We start from the raw sequence: 17,359 nt of genomic DNA on the forward strand, positions 1-17,359 counted from the left end.
AGATAGCAGGTTTAGGACTAAACATGGCAAGAGTGCTCATTTCTGCTACTGACTACATTCGAAATATGACATTTCTGCAAGAAGAATGACAACAGGTGGATGCTGCCACTCATTTTGGAATGAGTCATAGTGATCTCTCCAGAGTTTGAAAAAGATCCAGGGAGGCGTAAATGGTTGCTGATTGACAACAGACAGGATTCCCATGCATAACAACTCGCAAGGAGCATCAGTATTTGTTACTGGCACCTCATTGTGCCAGGATCTTCAGAGGGCCACCGAAGAGTATATGTTGGATCAGAAGGTGCGAAATGAGCTGCACAACGGAGGACTGATATCAGGAAGGCCCATGCCAAAAGTTCCTCTTAAACCACACCACAGGGCAGGTCGAGTGAGGTAGGTAACAATTCGTAGCCATGACATTGGGAGCAGTGGAAACATAATATATGCTCATTTCTGATGAGGGCACTACAGTATAAGCTTGCACCCATACAAGAAGTGCATTAGAGCCTGGGGACAATATAGTGAGAGATGGACCAAGTTCTTCATCTGCAGTACCAGGAAGCAGCAAGGGGTTCTGTCATGTTTTAGGGAGAGATCATGTTTGGTTAATGTACACCTCTAATTTATATTCAGGGTAACAGTACTGGTCTGGTATACAGAAACGTCCTCCAACATGTAGTTACAGGATTTGCTGCCATTGTGGGCAAGGGCTTTTACACTGGTGGATGATAATGCCCATGAAGCCTGAGTGATCAGTTGGTTCCTCGAATGCAGCAAATAATGTGACCGGCATATTCTGCGGACGTGAACTGTTTTGAACTTGCGTGCCTCAACTAAAGAAAACAATTGCCCACTGTCTTAATCGCAGCAACTGACTGAAGTTTCTCTCCAAGAGTTGATAATATTCCCCAAAACATGTTTGATTGTTTAGTGTTGGGTATGCCTAGTCGTGTTCAAGCATGCCTCAAGTGGCTATACATGGTATTGATCTGACATACAGTGAATAATTTTGTGTTCAAAATCCCACTTCACCAACTTTGTGCTTTTGTTGTGTTTCTTTTTAAATACCCTTTGTAAATTATAATGTACATACATATGGCAAAAAATTAAAAGTGCATTAAACCAGAATATACCCCCCTGTGGGTGGGAGATGCAGATGAAGAATACACCCACGGTATTCCCTGCCTTTCATGGAAGGCAACTAAAAGGATCTTGTGTCCATTGGTCCCACCCCCTTTTTTTTTTTAAATGCTATTTGTTCGGGGCGTCAACCCATGTGGATCTTTTGCCCCTACTGGCACCATATTGTATGAACCTGTAATTCGAATGGCGGTAGTATGGAATGTTGTGTGTGAGGAAAGGAAGATTAAGGACATCAGAAACACCCAGTCCCCAGGCTAGGGATATTAATCATTACAATTAAAAACCCCTGACCCGGCCGGGAATTGAACCCGGGGCCACCGGTGACAGGCGGACACGTTGCCCCCTACATCGCGGGGCGACTGTTTTAAGATTAGTTGTAGACCGATTCAAAATTCTTGATGTGCGTGCTGCTTGGAGATGGGCCTCTTACGTGTTTGATTACGCTCGAAAGCTCGCTGGTGACCCCGGGAAGCCTTTGGGTTGGAGAGCTGTGCCCATGCAGTAGTATCCGCCTGACAGCACAGGTCTCCGCACAGCTGAATGCCAGAAGCACATAGTATTATTAATTGTTTAGTATTTTTTCTCTATATTTATTAGTCTGTACACGCCATGGGGTACATGCTATTGCGCAGCCGAATGCCAGAAGCACATATTATTAATTGCTTAGTATTTTGTCTCTATATTTATTACTCTGTACACGTTATGGGGTACAAGCTATTGTGGGTGATTGGAGGAAGGGAGTTCTAGTGCTCATTGCCTCAGTCATTCTGTATTAGTCATAGTCTAACATCGGACCCCAGGCAATACCTGCTACGAAGAGGTGGGTATTGCCTTGGCTGCTTGGTTCGGCTACAGAGGCCCCTGATCAGAGTGGGTGGCATTCGGGGAGGATGATTTCGGGCATGGCATCAAAACAGCTTCCGCCTGCCTCCTCGGGTAGTTCGCTACCCAAGTCTTTAACATTTGATTCCCTAAGAGGGGCAACCCTGTGGGAATAAGCGTGGCGTATTAATTGGGGTTCCAGCTTCTCTAGGTTCCTGGTTGCTACCAGAACCAATGGGCAAGATTTCAAGCTGGTCTAATTGATCCTTTTCAGTTGACACATCAAACTTGAGGATCTTAAGAAAATGTGCAATGGTGGTTTGCTTTTTAAGACGAGCACTACGCTCCAAGCTGATGATCTGGTTAATGGAGTTATCTTCCATGGTGATCTTGTTCTGAACACTGACCATGAATTGGTGGAAGACGTGAAGCACTGTGGCATGAGAACACGTCCGGCGCATCACGCACAAAGTCAGTGGTGAAGACATTGCCACGGGTACGTTCATAGCCTCCTTCAAATTGTCAGTGTTGCCGGAGAAAGTCAAGGTAACAACCTATCGTTGCAATGTGAGGCCGTACATCCCGCCTCCTATGCGGTGCTATCACTACTAGAGATTCGGACAGATGGTATTTTGTTGTTCGAATCCATCTGTGTGTGGTACGTGTGGAAGAGAAGCTCATGGCGTGGAAGAGTGCACAACTCCATATTGGTGCACTAACTGCCCTGGTCTTCATTCTCCTCGAGATCAGAACTGTCTGGTATACCTGAGTGAGAAGAAGATCCAGGAGATCAAGACCCTGGATGTTCTTTCCTTCTAGAAAGCACGCCATAAGTTTAATTCTCTGATCTTGGATTCAGGAGGTCAGTTAGATTGCATAGCCATAGATCTTTCCAAAGCCTTTGATAGAGTGGAACATGGAATATTATTAAAGAAATTGGAGGGAATAGGATTGGACGTAAGGGTTACACGTTGGATAAAAACATTTCTAAATTCAAGGGTTCAGAAAGTCAAAGTGGAAATAATGTATCTCAGGAAGAGAAAGTTTGGAAGGGAATTGCACAGGGTACTATAATCGGTCCATTACTTTTCTTAATATACGCAAATGATTTAGGGAACAATATAACATCAAAAATAAGATTGTATGCAGATGACATAATTGTTTATAGGGAAATAAACAACATTGAGGATTGTTCAGAATTACAAAGGGACCTTGAAAGTATCCAACAATGGGTTGAAGAAAATAATATGAAGGTTAATGGAGGCAAATCAACTGTTACAACTTTTACAAACAGGAGTTTTAAAACTGAATTTGAATATACTTTGGATGAGGTAGTTATCCCAAAAGATGGCAAGTGCAAATACTTAGGTGTGAGATTTGAAAGTAATTTGCACTGGAAGGGTCATATTGATGACATTGTTGGGAAAGCATACAGATCGTTACATGTCATAATGAGGCTACTTAAAGGATGCAACAAAGAATTAAAAGAAAAAAGTTACTTGAGTATGGTTCGTCCATTATTGGAATATGCAAACAGTGTTTGGGATCCTCAGCAAGAATACCTAATAAAAGAAATAGATAGTGTGCAGAGGAAAGCAGCAAGATTTGTAACAGGGGATTTCAGGAGAAAGAGTAGTGTATCAGAAATGTTAAAGGAACTTGGGTAGGAAACTTTAAGTAAGAGAAGGGAGAAAACTAGACTTATAGGATTATATAGAGCCTATACAGGAGAAGAAGCATGGGGAGATATCCATGAGAGGCTTCAGTTGGAAAATAATTATATCGGCAGGACTGACCACAAATATAAAATTAGAAGGAATTTTAGCAGAAGCGATTGGGGTAAATTTTCATTCATTGGGAAGGGCGTGAAGGAGTGGAACAGTTTACCAGGGGTAGTGTTTGATCCTTTTCCAAAATCTGTACAGATATTCAAGAAGAGAATAAACAGCAACAGAGAAAATAAATGAAGTGTTAGAGGGCATTCGACCAGTGCAGGTTATTGTAAATTTAAAAAATGTGTGTGAATAAATTAATTCCATCCCCTGGTCTAAGGAGTTTGGACAGCCAAAGTAGGGGACTGCCTGTAGGGGTGAAGTACAGTGGGGACTTCGAGGGCCCTGGGACCGCTACGGTAGCTGTGAAGGCCCTTCAGGAACTCTGAAAAGTGGTGGCAAAAGGGGCTCTGGTTAAGACGCAGCAGGTCGTTATGCTACTTAGGATCCAGAACGGGTAAAAAAAAAAAAAAAAGTAAATAAATAAATGCAATGTAAATATTAATCTTATACCAGTTGTATAGTATCATTTGAAGTAATTCCACATACTGTATATCAGTTGACTATATTTGTAAGCGGTACAAGAGATATTATAAGTAGAATTTTGTAAACAATATAAATTTATTAAGGATGAGCTGTGTGTTTAATAGAAAACATTGTTAGCGTAAATTGTATAATATTGTATTATAGGAAAATTTTCTTCTCTTGTTAATTTAATATTAAGTGCTTGACAATAATGTATTTTAGTGTACCATTTGCCACCGAGGTAGACACCTCATTTGCAAATAAAGAGATTTTGATTTGATTTGATTTGATTTGATTTGATTTGATTTGATTTGATTGGAATGCCCTGGCCAAGACACTAGACTTCAGCATCATAACACAGTCTCTCCCAGGTTTATCATTTACAACTGGAACATATTCCCAGATGGCTGGGCCCAAGGCGGCAGTTGCTCCTGTGAGCAATGCCGCAAAGAGAAAAAGCTTGAAGGTAGTTTCATCCCAGCCTTCGACCACAAACAAGTCTGTGCCGGCTAAGTAACCTACGCCGACACAGCAGGGTAAGAAGAAAACGTCTCCTTCCCTCAAGAGGTCGGCGAAAGCCGTGCCTAAGCTGTCGGAGGTGGCATCGTCGGCCAGGGCTGGGAATTTTTCCCAGCTTGTCTAAACAAGAATCGACGGCGGGAAAGAAGATTGTATATACAAGGCATTCTTCCAACTCTCCCATGAATGGGATCTCACGACCTTCATCCGGAGGGTCTGAGTCTGCGCCAGCAGATTTTCCTCCTGGAAAACCTGCACGCTCCCCTCGTAGGAAGAAATCCTGCCCCCGAAATACGTCGAAGAAGTTCAAGGTGTGTATCACCTCGTCACCAGAGATGGATCATTTATCTCGATCTTCGGGTGGGGATGTGAGTGTAGGTTAAGTAGCATCTCGCTGTTTCTAAGCTAAACCTCACAAGTCCACACCCACATAATGGCACTGTTGCAGTGGAATTGTTATGGTTATGATAGGCATCTTGCTTGAGCTGCACCAGCTCATTAGTGAGTATTCGGCGAGTATAGTCTGTATTCAGGAAACAAATCTCAGACCGGGTCATTATACGGTCTCGAAAATGTTTCAACTATACTCGACAGAACAACATTATGCTAGCCGAGCTTCCAGTGGCGTTGGCATTTTTGTCCGTTCTGATACCTACAGCGAAGAGGTTCCATTAAGAACCCTGCTGGAGGCTGTAGCAGTTCACGTTCCGCTACCTATCATAGCAACAGTGTGTAATGTTTATTTTCCACCACGTCAGCCTCTTAATATAAATGATGTCACTGAACTTATAGATCAGCTTCTACCTCAATTCATCTTATTGGGTGATTTTAATGCCAATCACCCTATATGGGGCTCTGAAACACCTCGCCCCTGGTGAATGAAGTTGGAAACATTAGTAAGAGAGCTGGATTTAAGTATTTTGAATACAGGTGAACCAGCTCATTTCAGTGTACATTATGGCACATAGTCTTGCATAGACATTAGTCTGTACAGCCAAACATTGGTTCTGCTGTTTCGGTGGAATATGGACGATGATCTCTGTGATAGAGACCATTTTCTCAGTGTTCTTTCTTTGTTGAAACAGAAATCCGTCGAGGGTTTCTCCTTGATGGATTCTTAAACATGCTGAGTGGCTGAAGTTCACATCACTAGCTGTCTGTAACACATTGTAGACGGCCATATTTGAATTGACTGCCCTCCAAAAATTGCAGGATTTTTAACGGCTTTGACATTTTTTCAGTGGTAGGGTAAGCCGTGGTTATAACAATTTTTGGAATATTTAAAAAGATCACACTTTCATCTACACAAAAATGAGTTTTAATTATCATAATATTGCAGCAATTTTTAAATATAAATTTATGAAGATAATAAGTTTTACAAATGAAAAAAATCTGACACAGCTATGGATGCCAGTCTGGTTAATATTTTGAAATCTGTCTAATATTGTGAACACATCTACAGGAAACACACTAATACAGATTCTAAACTAATTGGTCAATAATTGGTCAATTGGCACCAGTATCCTTGTTTACTACCAGTAATTTGCTTTCCCACCGTTCGTTGTTTGACGACGGGTTGCTGCAGGTACACAGGAAACACCCACATTTTTAGGAAGTGGTATAAAACAGTATTACAGAACCCACTACAGGAAGCGCTATAAAACTTCGTTACACTTCACACTAATTTGAAATTAGCTCATTATTTACATTTACTTCCCTGAAGCACCAGAATCATCATGTTTACTTGGTGTGTAATTGTTATCCTCATCCTCATTTTCAGAACTTGTGTCTTCCATAAGAATATCCATTTTGGATTCGTTGTCGAAATTTCGTACTCTTGAGTTAGACATGCTAAATATTCACAATTACACAAACAAGCCTGCCTCTCGAACACACACTCATCCTGTCCGCATGTACCGTACGTACTTTCCCACCTATTTTACAGCTGAGAGTCAGTGTTGACGCAGCCCCAGGTTATATAGAAACGTGGCTGTGTTATCAATGACTTGAAAGAAGAGCTCCCGACTTATGCTCATAACTAGTACATTTTACGCTTATAGAAGCATTCAACAAGCCTCCATGGCTCAGGCGGCGGCACTCCAGCCTCTCACCGCTGGGTTCCATGGTTCAAATCCCAGTCACTCCATGTGAGATTTGTGCTGGACAAAGAGGAGGCGGGACAGGTTTTTGTCCGGGTACTTCGGTTTTCCCTGTTATATTTCATCCCAGCAACACTCTCCAATATAAAACTCATTTCATCAGCCATTCATTATTCATTGCCTCATGGGAGTGTGATGGGCTTCGTCAGCCGGCACAATTCCTATCAAAAAGGAGAACAATAAAACTTTGATTTCCACCTATTCAATACATTAAAAGCAATATATAAAAATTAGGATCTCATCCTTATTTTATTCCTTAATTGTTAAAAGATAGGACATGTTTCGTTCATATTTTGAACATCTTCAGCTATAAATATTCGTACAAGGTTAAATTGGTAACACTGTTCTAGAACTTACACTTATTTTCAATAAGATTACGTAATATATAAGCGCTTTATATTTAAGAGGTTTTTTAAAGATTATTATGGATAAGTTTGTTAACGGCAAACCATAAGTGCAAGTTCTAGAACAATGTACCAATTTAACCTTGTGATATATACATTATATGGATTTGCTTTATCAATTTTATATCATTTGCTTCTCTGGTTAATACTATCTTCTTGCAGTCTTTAACATGGCCTTGGCGCTTTGCAAGGACACGTCTCCTGGACCAGACAATGTCCATAACCAGATGTTGAAACACCTTAGTGAGGATAGTCTGTTATATCCCCTTCGTGTGTTCAACCGAATCTGGATAGAGGGTGAGTTTCCTTCTCAGTGGTGAGAGGGCATAGTCACTCCTGTCCTCCAGCCTGACAAAAATCCTAAGTATGTGTGGTGTCTGGAGAAGGACTTATGTCCAAGTACCAATGTGGTTTTCGAGCCGCTCGCTGAACCACTGACCACTTGGTATGCCTGGAGAGTTCTATCCAAGATGCATTTCTTCCCAAACAGCATTTGGTGTCTGTTTTCTTTCACATAGAAGAGTCCTATGACACCACATGGCGATATCCTGTTTGAGCACTGTTATCTTGTTACTTGTGGAGTCAGTCTCTCTCTGTAGAGAAATTAAAATATATATCTAGTGTGGTGTTGTTGAGTTGTGTTTCTATCCTAATAACATATTATGTCTCATTTCATTTCAGGTGCCGATTGCATCATCACATACTTTACACCTTTAATATTAGATTGGTTACAAACTAAAAGCAAATTATAAGCACAAAGAGATCTACTAGACATTCTAGAAATGTGTATTTATTAATTAGAAATGACATTTTAATTTACTTTTATAATAGATATGGTGTTTATATATTTTTGCATTCTTAATGGATTTAGCCTATTAGAGGCTAATATGTTCAGCACTTTGGTAGCCAGTATAGTATTAAAATTATTATGATCCCTCCTATATCTGTTGCAGTTATGGGCTCTGAAATTTTCTAATTCTTGCTCACAACACTCTGTATTTTGTACTCTGAAACGAAGGCCTGAAATTTCATCACAAATTAGTGGAATTGCATTCTCAAACCTATTACAGAAGTAATTTGAATATACAGGGAAACTTTCCTAATATCCCGTCGAAATGCTTGGTTTTCTTGGAACTAATCTTGATCTGGACATTTTTTTTTTTTTTAATGTATCATGTTATTTGCAAGAGTTCACTCAGTGTAGTAGTAGACTTGAATGGATGCACACAAAAACAGGCTAACCACCATTTTCTTAAATTGGAGAAAAAGATACTTTCTCACTGAAGAAAAAAATAATTTTTTGGAGGATAAAATTAACATATTACGAGCCTCCGTGGCTCAGACCGCAGCGCGTCGGCCTCTCACCACTGGATACCGTGGTTCAAATCCCGGTCACTCCATGTGAGATTTGTGCTGGACAAAGCGGAGGTGGGACAGGTTTTACTCCGGTTTTCCATCTTTCATTCCAGCAACACTCTCCATTCTCATTTCATAGCATTTATCAGTCATTAATATATCATTTTGGGAGTGCCGACCCCATCGTACTAACAGCTTATATATGCTTCATTCATTACATCCCTGACCTGGTCAGTGACTAGAAAACAGGTTGTAGGTTTTCATTTTTCAAAATTAACATATTGTTTTTCATCTGAAATAAGTAGGTTTACTTTTAGTATTGGTATATGACTTTAACCATTTTATTGATAATCACAATATGAGGGGTATAGACCCCTGTATGCGTAATTTAATTTTGTTCTAGCCTGTAAAGTTTTGAAGTTGTAGAGATGTAAATGGTTTATCTTTGAAGCTGAAGATCTCTCTCTGCCTCCCTCCTATGTATGTATCAGCCCACATCAGATCCCTTTTTTTTTTTTTTTGTTGTTATTTTTTTTTTTTTTTTGTAGAGTTTGAACTGCTTGAGAGCAAATAGTCTTACATTTCTGCTGGATATATGTTTCACTACAGGACGTTTCCTTATGTAGATTGACAGTATAAAACACCATATTTCCACTGATATGTATGTTGACATCATCTGGTGAGGATTCCTATAATTCTTTCAACGCCTTGAAACCTCTTACGACTTGCTGTCACTGTGAAATACAATATTGCCTGTTGTTGAAGCATGGCACAGAGCAGTTTGAATGAAAGTGAAGAAGTAATTAAGCTTGAATAAATGACGATAACAGCACTACACCAGACTGAACTGAGTAAAGTGAGAGCGGACACATAACATGAGGAATGAGAGCGCATGGCGTGTACGATCAAGTAATGAACGACGATAAACATGCTGAAGTATGCACACTTTTTCTCATCAACTAATCATCCCATTAACCAGTGATTTGTGCTAAATGAATCATTGAACTTTTGTTTCCAGTTCTTCTGCTCAGAGTTTCCGAGTCAACTGCCTGGTTTTCGTTGCATTGTGAAACCACCAATGCAAATATAGGAATGTCACTTCCATTCCGTTTAAAATATGGAAGGTCTCTTCTCCATTAGTAGACTATAAGGTAAAAACATACAAAATAGAACGTAAAATACATTCTTTTGAGTCTTTACTGTAAACGCTTGAGAATAATCTGATCTAAACTGTTGTAACAGTGAATTTTTATTTAGGTCATTGCAATTTTTTTTAATGCTCCCACTAGAATCACCTCCGTCCGCTGGGTAAAGCGTCACTTGAGTGGGGTAATCACAATCCAAGCCCGTTGAAGAAATGTTCCTCAAATGATAGCTGGTTGTCATCATGGGGTAAGTGCCGGGGGACTTGAAATAAGGTTCTATCCTGGCATTTGCCTGGAGATAATGCAGAGAAACCACACTCAAGATAGCTGTTATCAGTACAGGGATTCAAACCTCGGATCTCCGAACTTTGCAGCTCCTCAGTCCTCTCGTCGAGCGTGAGTAAACATGCTCTGCTACGGAAGTGAATGGAACACAAAATGCTCTTCATTTTTCAACAATAGTCTTCATCCAAGCTTTTCTTGTCTAGTTAGCCTGATTTTGCAATTCTGTCAAGATGATTTAGATACCCCAAGAACTTCGAAGCCTTGTATTTCTTTATAGGTAACTCCCTGATGGTAGTTCACTTCACTAACAATAGGTAGCAGCATCTAACTCAATTTTAACAAATTTGATGGTTAGCCCATTTTTGCGTGCATCCATTCAATTGCTCAAAAGAATGTGAACTCCAACATTCATACTGGAAAAGGTAAGGAAAAATTCCTAGCTAAGGTCCAAAAATAAATCATACCAAATTATATAAACAGGAGCAGCAGTGACATATCTGTTGTCCTATTCTCTCTTTCATTGGTGGAGATTTTAACAAATTTTTTCAGCTATATCTTCTGCAATTTCCTTAGTTTGTATAAAGCCTAATATGTTGAAGTAAAATTGTTCCTCTTGGATATGCTACATATCAGGCAAGTACTTATTTATATTTTATGGTGTAGTAATGGGGACAAAAGGTTAAATAAAGGAAGTTCTCTTATAATATTCATTTTTTCATTTGTAAACATCTTAAAAAATAACAAGTAGAAAAATATACATGAATCCTTAAAAATCCTCTGCACTAGACTTGGAGCTAAACAGTATCATATTTACATTATGGAATAATACATAGAATAGAAGATAAGATTCCTACAAATGGTTCTATATGAAGAAATCAGTAGAAATCATTGATTTTTTTTTATTTTTATACAGTTTGTAACTTTCATTGTTTTTTCAGGAATATACTGGTATAGTACTGCAGCTGATGGCAATGAAATCACAAACTCTAATACGAAAGAACCCTCGCCTTTCATAGCATCATCATATCTTTAACATATACATCAGATTTAATTGTCATTTATATAATTCTAATTAATTAGCTCCCTCTGTGGATCAGGGGTAGCATCGGTGTCTGAATCCCAAGATCACGGCTCCAAACCCGGGAGAGGTAGTCGGATTTTTGGAGGGCGGAAGAAAGTCTAGTCAACACTCCATGTACTAGAATGTCGACGTGAAAATATATCTGGTGACACATTAACAGAATTGATTAAAACTCGGTCAATAGATTGCACAAAAGATATATAATTTACTCTGCCAAAATAGACGCGCAGGCAGCCTAAATGTCGTCAAATTTAAATGCCTGCGTATAGTAGTTCGGGCCATATTATTATTATTACAACTGAAAATTACACCAAAACCTGGCAACAAAATTCTCCAAAGAGATAAATGTGTAGCATATTGTAAAATTAGGTTGTGTGCAGTGTTTTTCCGATACACCTGTCTCAATATTCTGAGACGAGGTCTCGAGGTTTCTCAAGACTAGCATAGGCACTATTTTTTGCGAGAAATTTCGAGAGATCTCGAGAGCGTTGTCCCCGCATTGTGTGCCATGCAGCGTGTCATAGGCTTACAGGTAGACGGAGCTGAATGTTGTTTGTACCGAGTATGCAAATAGCAAACCACGCGCCTTATCCATTCTGTAAATAGGTGTCAACAAGCGACTAGGGCGTTCATTTCTACCGAGGTCTATTTTGACGCAGTATAATATAATTTTAAAGGATACACGTTCTGCATTACATGCAGCGGCAAGTACACGAATTAATAGGCTAAGTACAGAAACTGACAGCTGCTGTAGGTGCACCTACCTGGATATTACAGGCGTGCATATTCGAACTCAAGACGAGGCAAGATATGCCTTGCTGCATATGCAACCACCATTACGCACAAATGTAATCTATAATGCTTGAGTTTGTTCCAATTCTTTCTACAGGTTGGTGTACTGTTGATAATCTTAACCATGATAGGTTAAAATGATTGTATGATCCATATTGACTAGTTTGAATGTAGTATAGAAATATTTAAAATTGTTTATTTGAATCAGCCTTGTCAATACACTTATTAATGGAAGAAAATTATTTATTCAACCAAACATGTTTCAGGAATTCAACCATTCCCTTCATCAGAGGTCACCAGTATATTGACAAAGCTGATTCAAATATAACTATTTTAAATATTTCTATACTACATTCAGGTTGATGTACATCGTTATCAGACCCCACATTCAATATCATACGATCACTGCTTGTGTTTACCGATATTTTGGTGACGAAGGAAATAACTCCTTACAACGTTATAGAGTATTTATGTCATAATTAGGTACTTCGGTACATGGCGGTGCAATGTGTAATTGTGTCTAGTTGTATGCGGCAACTTGAAGACGATGTCCGAAACTCAATGTAAGTCGTGGATGTCAGTTATTTTGAAGAGATGTCACATAGCACAGTTCGCTGTGTTGTTTGTTCAAAAGAAGTAAAATACGTCGGCAGAAATACTTCTATGATGATCCGGCACTTAAAAACACATACCATCGCTGAAGAGGAATCGTCACAGAACACCTCCAGCTCTGTCTGCATCACAAGAAGCTATCCAGGTAGGTGTACATCCTATATACAGTTATTAACAAATTACACGGGTTATTCACCTAAGAAGTCCACCTGAAATTAGTCGTGAACAGTTTAAAGATACTGACATTCTGTTTTCACTTTCATTAATGGTATTAAGGAGCTCATAGTTAAACATGTAGTGCTTTCCTAGACTTTTGACAAAATGTATTGGCACACACGTTTCCACACGCGAACTGGTGATATACTATCAAGCTTACACTCATAGTTACTGGGACATCACACAGCTTCCAGCATAGGAGAATCGTTCTCGAGAGCGATGCCCATCACCCCTCTCGAAAGAATTGGAGCATACTCGGGGATTTTAGATTACACGTTCCACTCATGTTGTAATGGTGGTTGCATATGTAGCAAAGCACATCTTTCCCCGTCTCAAGTTCGAATAATGCACGCCTCTGGTATCCAATTACGTGTACATCCTATATATAGTTATTCACAAATTATACAGGGTTATTCAGCTAAGATGTCCACAATTTAAGATACTGACATTCCATTTTCACTTTCGTTAATGGTATTAAGGGGCTCACAGTTGAAAACGCAGTACTTTCCCAGGCTTTTAATAAAATTTATCGGTACACGCGTTCCCATATGAGAACTGCTGATGATATACTATCAAATTTACACTTGTAGTTACTGGGACAGCTCACAGTACAGGATAATCAATCTCGAGATTCTCGCAAAAGTCCTAACATCTGTGACATCAGTTTTGAGCGAGAGCATTGCCATCACTAGCAGAAAGTTCTCGTTATAGGAAATTCAACCCTAATGAAATAATTTCATTGTGGAAGGTGATAGATTCTTCATTTCACTCCACTCTAGTAGATGTTGATGAAAATTCTACACAGGATTTGCCACCCCAAAAAAAAAAAAAAAAAAAAAAACTCTAGTTACAATAAGCACATAATTACGTAAAGTGACCCAGTTTAAGTAAGGTATTATCCCAGCATTTACTTGATGTTTACAAAATTCTGGGAAAAGAAAGCACACTCTGGGTAATTGGCATAGGTCAAGATTAAACTACTACTACTACTACTACTACTACTACTACTACTCCAATCCTTACCATGGAGAAACCTTTGGCATGTTCAGCTACAAAATAATAAATGATACAGACTAATCTGTGGAAACATTTCTGTGATAAATGAGGCAAAGTTGTACAAAATGTGGTGTAACCAGCAGGTTTATACCAGTGGAGAAAGAACAGACCTAAAAGTCTTACCAAATTTCAAAAGGTTTTAAACAATATTTTTGAATGTTGCTATTGATGCTTTCACGGCCCGTACTTATAGACATGATACTGTATAGGCTTTTGGGCTTATGCCATGTCAAGAAAATAAGGTGAAATTGCATTTCGCAGAGAACTGTGTTCTGCGTCATCAGAAGAAATCTCTACTGTCCACTCTTGAATTAACATGACATAGTTCACCAATAAGATTACTTAGTTTGGCAAAAATCAAGCACTTTGTGAGTAGATTCTTTAAAAATTCTTCCAAATAAAAAGTACATTGACAACATTTAAAAACTTATACTGAGCAAAACTAATGTATCATTTATACTGCCAATAAAACATTTTTTCTTTGTACTTACAGGCTTAGTTACATGATCAATGAAAATGACGCTCGGGCAACTGAAATCCCCTATCATTGAGATTCAATACTGTCAATAACTTCCTTCTCCAGGTTTTGAAGCAATACCGTGTATCCCTTCACACTTAAGTTCATCCATCCCTTGTGATTACCTCATTTTCATTATTACAGACTGCTAATTGCACCTCTAATTTTTTTTTTTTTTTTTGCTAGGGGCTTTACGTCGCACCGACACAGATAGGTCTTATGGCGACGATGGGATAGGAAAGGCCTAGGAGTTGGAAGGAAGCAGCCGTGGCCTTAATTAAGGTATTTGCCTGGTGTGAAAATGGGAAACCACGGAAAACCATTTTCAGGGCTGTCGATAGTGGGATTCGAACCTACTATCTCCCGGATGCAAGCTCACAGCCGCGCGCCTCTACGTGCACGGCTAACATTTTTATACCATCTTCTACTTTTGAATCATCACACCATATTACTGCTGTCATCTCTGCACAATTTCTGACATTTAACAACTTATCAAAATACTCCTTTCATCGGCTTTGTATAAACTGACTCTTTATTATTATTATTACTTCGTATAATTCCAGGCAGCATCCTTTTACTGCCAGCTCCATCAGTTTCCATCTTTTGTGTAAATTCTTCCCTATTTTTCTTCTCTTACTGATTTCCTTTTATTATCAAGCTTTCTTCCACTACTTCTCTCACCTTCTCAATCCACCACAGGGTTTCCTTTTCTTTCAGTCTCGTCGATGTTCTTCCACAGGATATGACATCAAAACCATAAATTTCATCTCAATGACAAATTGTACATCATTTATAAAAAATGTGAGATTTCATAAATACCACATTAAACATCATATTGCACGTAGCTGTGAGTTTTCATTCGGAAGATAGTGGGTTTGACCCCCCCACTGCTGGCAGCCCTGAAGATGGTTTTCTGTGGTTTCCCATTTTCACCCAGGCAAGTGTCGAGGCTGTACCTTAAGGCCACGACCAATTCCTTCCCACTCCTGGCCCTTTCCTATCCCATTGTCACCATAAGACCTATCTGTGTTGGTGCGATGTAAAGCAAATAGTAAAAAAAAAAATCTTATTAATGAAGTGAAAGTGTTCACTTCATTAATAAGATTTTTTTTTTTTTTTTTTTTTTTCTGTTTTCAGACCAACTTTGCTTTACGGGAGCGAAAGCTGGGTGGACTCAGGATATCTTATTCATAAGTTAGAAGTAACAGACATGAAAGTAGCAAGAATGATTGTTGGTACAAACAGGTGGGAACAATGGCAGGAGGGTACTCAGAATGAGGAGATAAAGGCTAATTTAGGAATGAACTCGATGGATGAAGCTGTACTCATAAACCGGCTTCGGTGGTGGGGTCATGTGAGGCGAATGGAGGAGGATAGGTTACCTAGGAGAATAATGGACTCTGTTATGGAGGGTAAGAGAAGTAGAGGGAGACCAAGACGACGATGGTTTGACTCGGTTTCTAACGATTTAAAGATAAGAGGTATAGAACTAAATGAGGCCACAACACTAGTTGCAAATCAAGGATTGTGGCGACGTTTAGTAAATTCTCAGAGGCTTGCAGACTGAACGCTGAAAGGCATAACAGTCTATAATGATAATGTATGTATGTATGTATGTATGTATGTATGTATGTATGTAATTAATGAATAAGATTACCGAACTCATGTTAAAGAATGGTACAGCCAAAACCGTGACCAAAGACAAAACTAAGAGGGTCCTGACCAAAGACAAAACTAAGAGGGTCCAAGTTAAGAACAACACCAGAAAACCGTTTCAGATATCAGAGGAGGAGGAGATCAGTTAGAATAAAGAACTATTGGGAAAAGAAAAGAGCATAAGCATCTAAGAAGTGCTGCTGTACCCCAAAGATGGGTGATTCGAAATGAAGAAGAAGAATAAAACATTTTGAACTTTTATAAGAAGCTGTATGCAAAAATGATAAAAAGCTGAAACGCTTATGGCATGTTCTGTTTGGTTGTGTAGGCAGAAAAACAAAGGAAAGACTGATTAATCCACATTTAAAGTTGATGATGACTGATTATTGTCGAGGATCTTAACTTCAAAGTCATTCAATGGAACACAACCCATGTCAAAATTCTCAACAATGGTGTAAACATTAATATAAATGTAGCTTAGCATAGCCTCAAATATCTTTCAACATTGCTTTCATGTCTCTTTGCCTCCTGTGTAACCCTCTAGCTACAGTACGTAGTCATCCTACTCTGCTTTTCTTTCATGAAGATATTAACAATGTATCGTGGAATGAACAAGAGTTAACAACAAATCTTCAAATAACTGTACCACAGTTAAGATACACCCACAGCATCATTACACTGAGATGTCTTCACAACAGCAGAAATCTGATGAGTTTCCATGTTAAGTTCCGGATCCAGAACACTCAACACAGAGCCCACCAGATGCAGTGAACCTAAACAAAAAAAAAAACAAAAAAAAACCACAATATTAGAACACAGTTAAAGCATCAGCCACCACTGAAATACATTTAAGACTGTCTCCCAGGTAGCAGATTCCCTATCTGCTATTTACTTAGTCTTTTTTCAAATAATTTCAAAGAAGCTGGAAATTTATTGAACATCTCTGTTGGAAAATTACTGTTAATCTCTATAAGACATCACCAACACATCACACTAATAGATTTCATTAGGAGTACAAGCACAATAAATCATTTAATTTCTTTTTGAATCATTCATTTGTATCACAAATTGAGGGAAACCTTACATGAGAATCAATGCTATAGTGAGAACTTTCTTGTAACGACAGGTGTTGGTTTGTTTTTTGTTTTTTGTTTTTTACGTACCCTCAAATTTGTTTTAATTAAAACTGCAAATATTTCAGGTTCCCTATGGGAATCAACCTTTATATCATTAAACTGCGTTACGTACTTGGGTTACAATGAGAATCATTTCATTGATTCATCCATTACTACTAGTGAT

At 38.9% G+C, this 17,359-nt stretch overlaps 2 protein-coding genes across 4 annotated transcripts in view; one reads left to right on the plus strand and one right to left on the minus strand.

Annotated features, from left to right (window-relative positions):
* The window catches only part of Pbgs (Porphobilinogen synthase), a 146,366-nt gene extending 135,530 nt beyond the window's left edge, over positions 1-10,836 (plus strand). Inside the window, exon 8 of the mRNA XM_067138233.2 lies at positions 8,026-10,836. Within this exon, the coding sequence (XP_066994334.1) occupies positions 8,026-8,096 (71 nt within the window). The 3' untranslated portion in view covers positions 8,097-10,836. The remainder of the gene's footprint in view (positions 1-8,025) is intronic.
* The window catches only part of LOC136858579 (folylpolyglutamate synthase, mitochondrial), a 204,350-nt gene continuing 197,814 nt past the window's right edge, over positions 10,824-17,359 (minus strand). For all 3 annotated transcript variants that reach the window (XM_067138241.2, XM_067138238.2, XM_067138240.2), the window contains exon 10: positions 10,824-16,833. In XM_067138241.2, the coding sequence (XP_066994342.2) occupies positions 16,712-16,833 (122 nt within the window). In that variant the 3' untranslated portion in view covers positions 10,824-16,711. The remainder of the gene's footprint in view (positions 16,834-17,359) is intronic.

Source organism: Anabrus simplex, chromosome 1 (assembly GCF_040414725.1).
Source record: "Anabrus simplex isolate iqAnaSimp1 chromosome 1, ASM4041472v1, whole genome shotgun sequence".
Taxonomy (NCBI): Eukaryota; Metazoa; Arthropoda; class Insecta; order Orthoptera; family Tettigoniidae; genus Anabrus; species Anabrus simplex.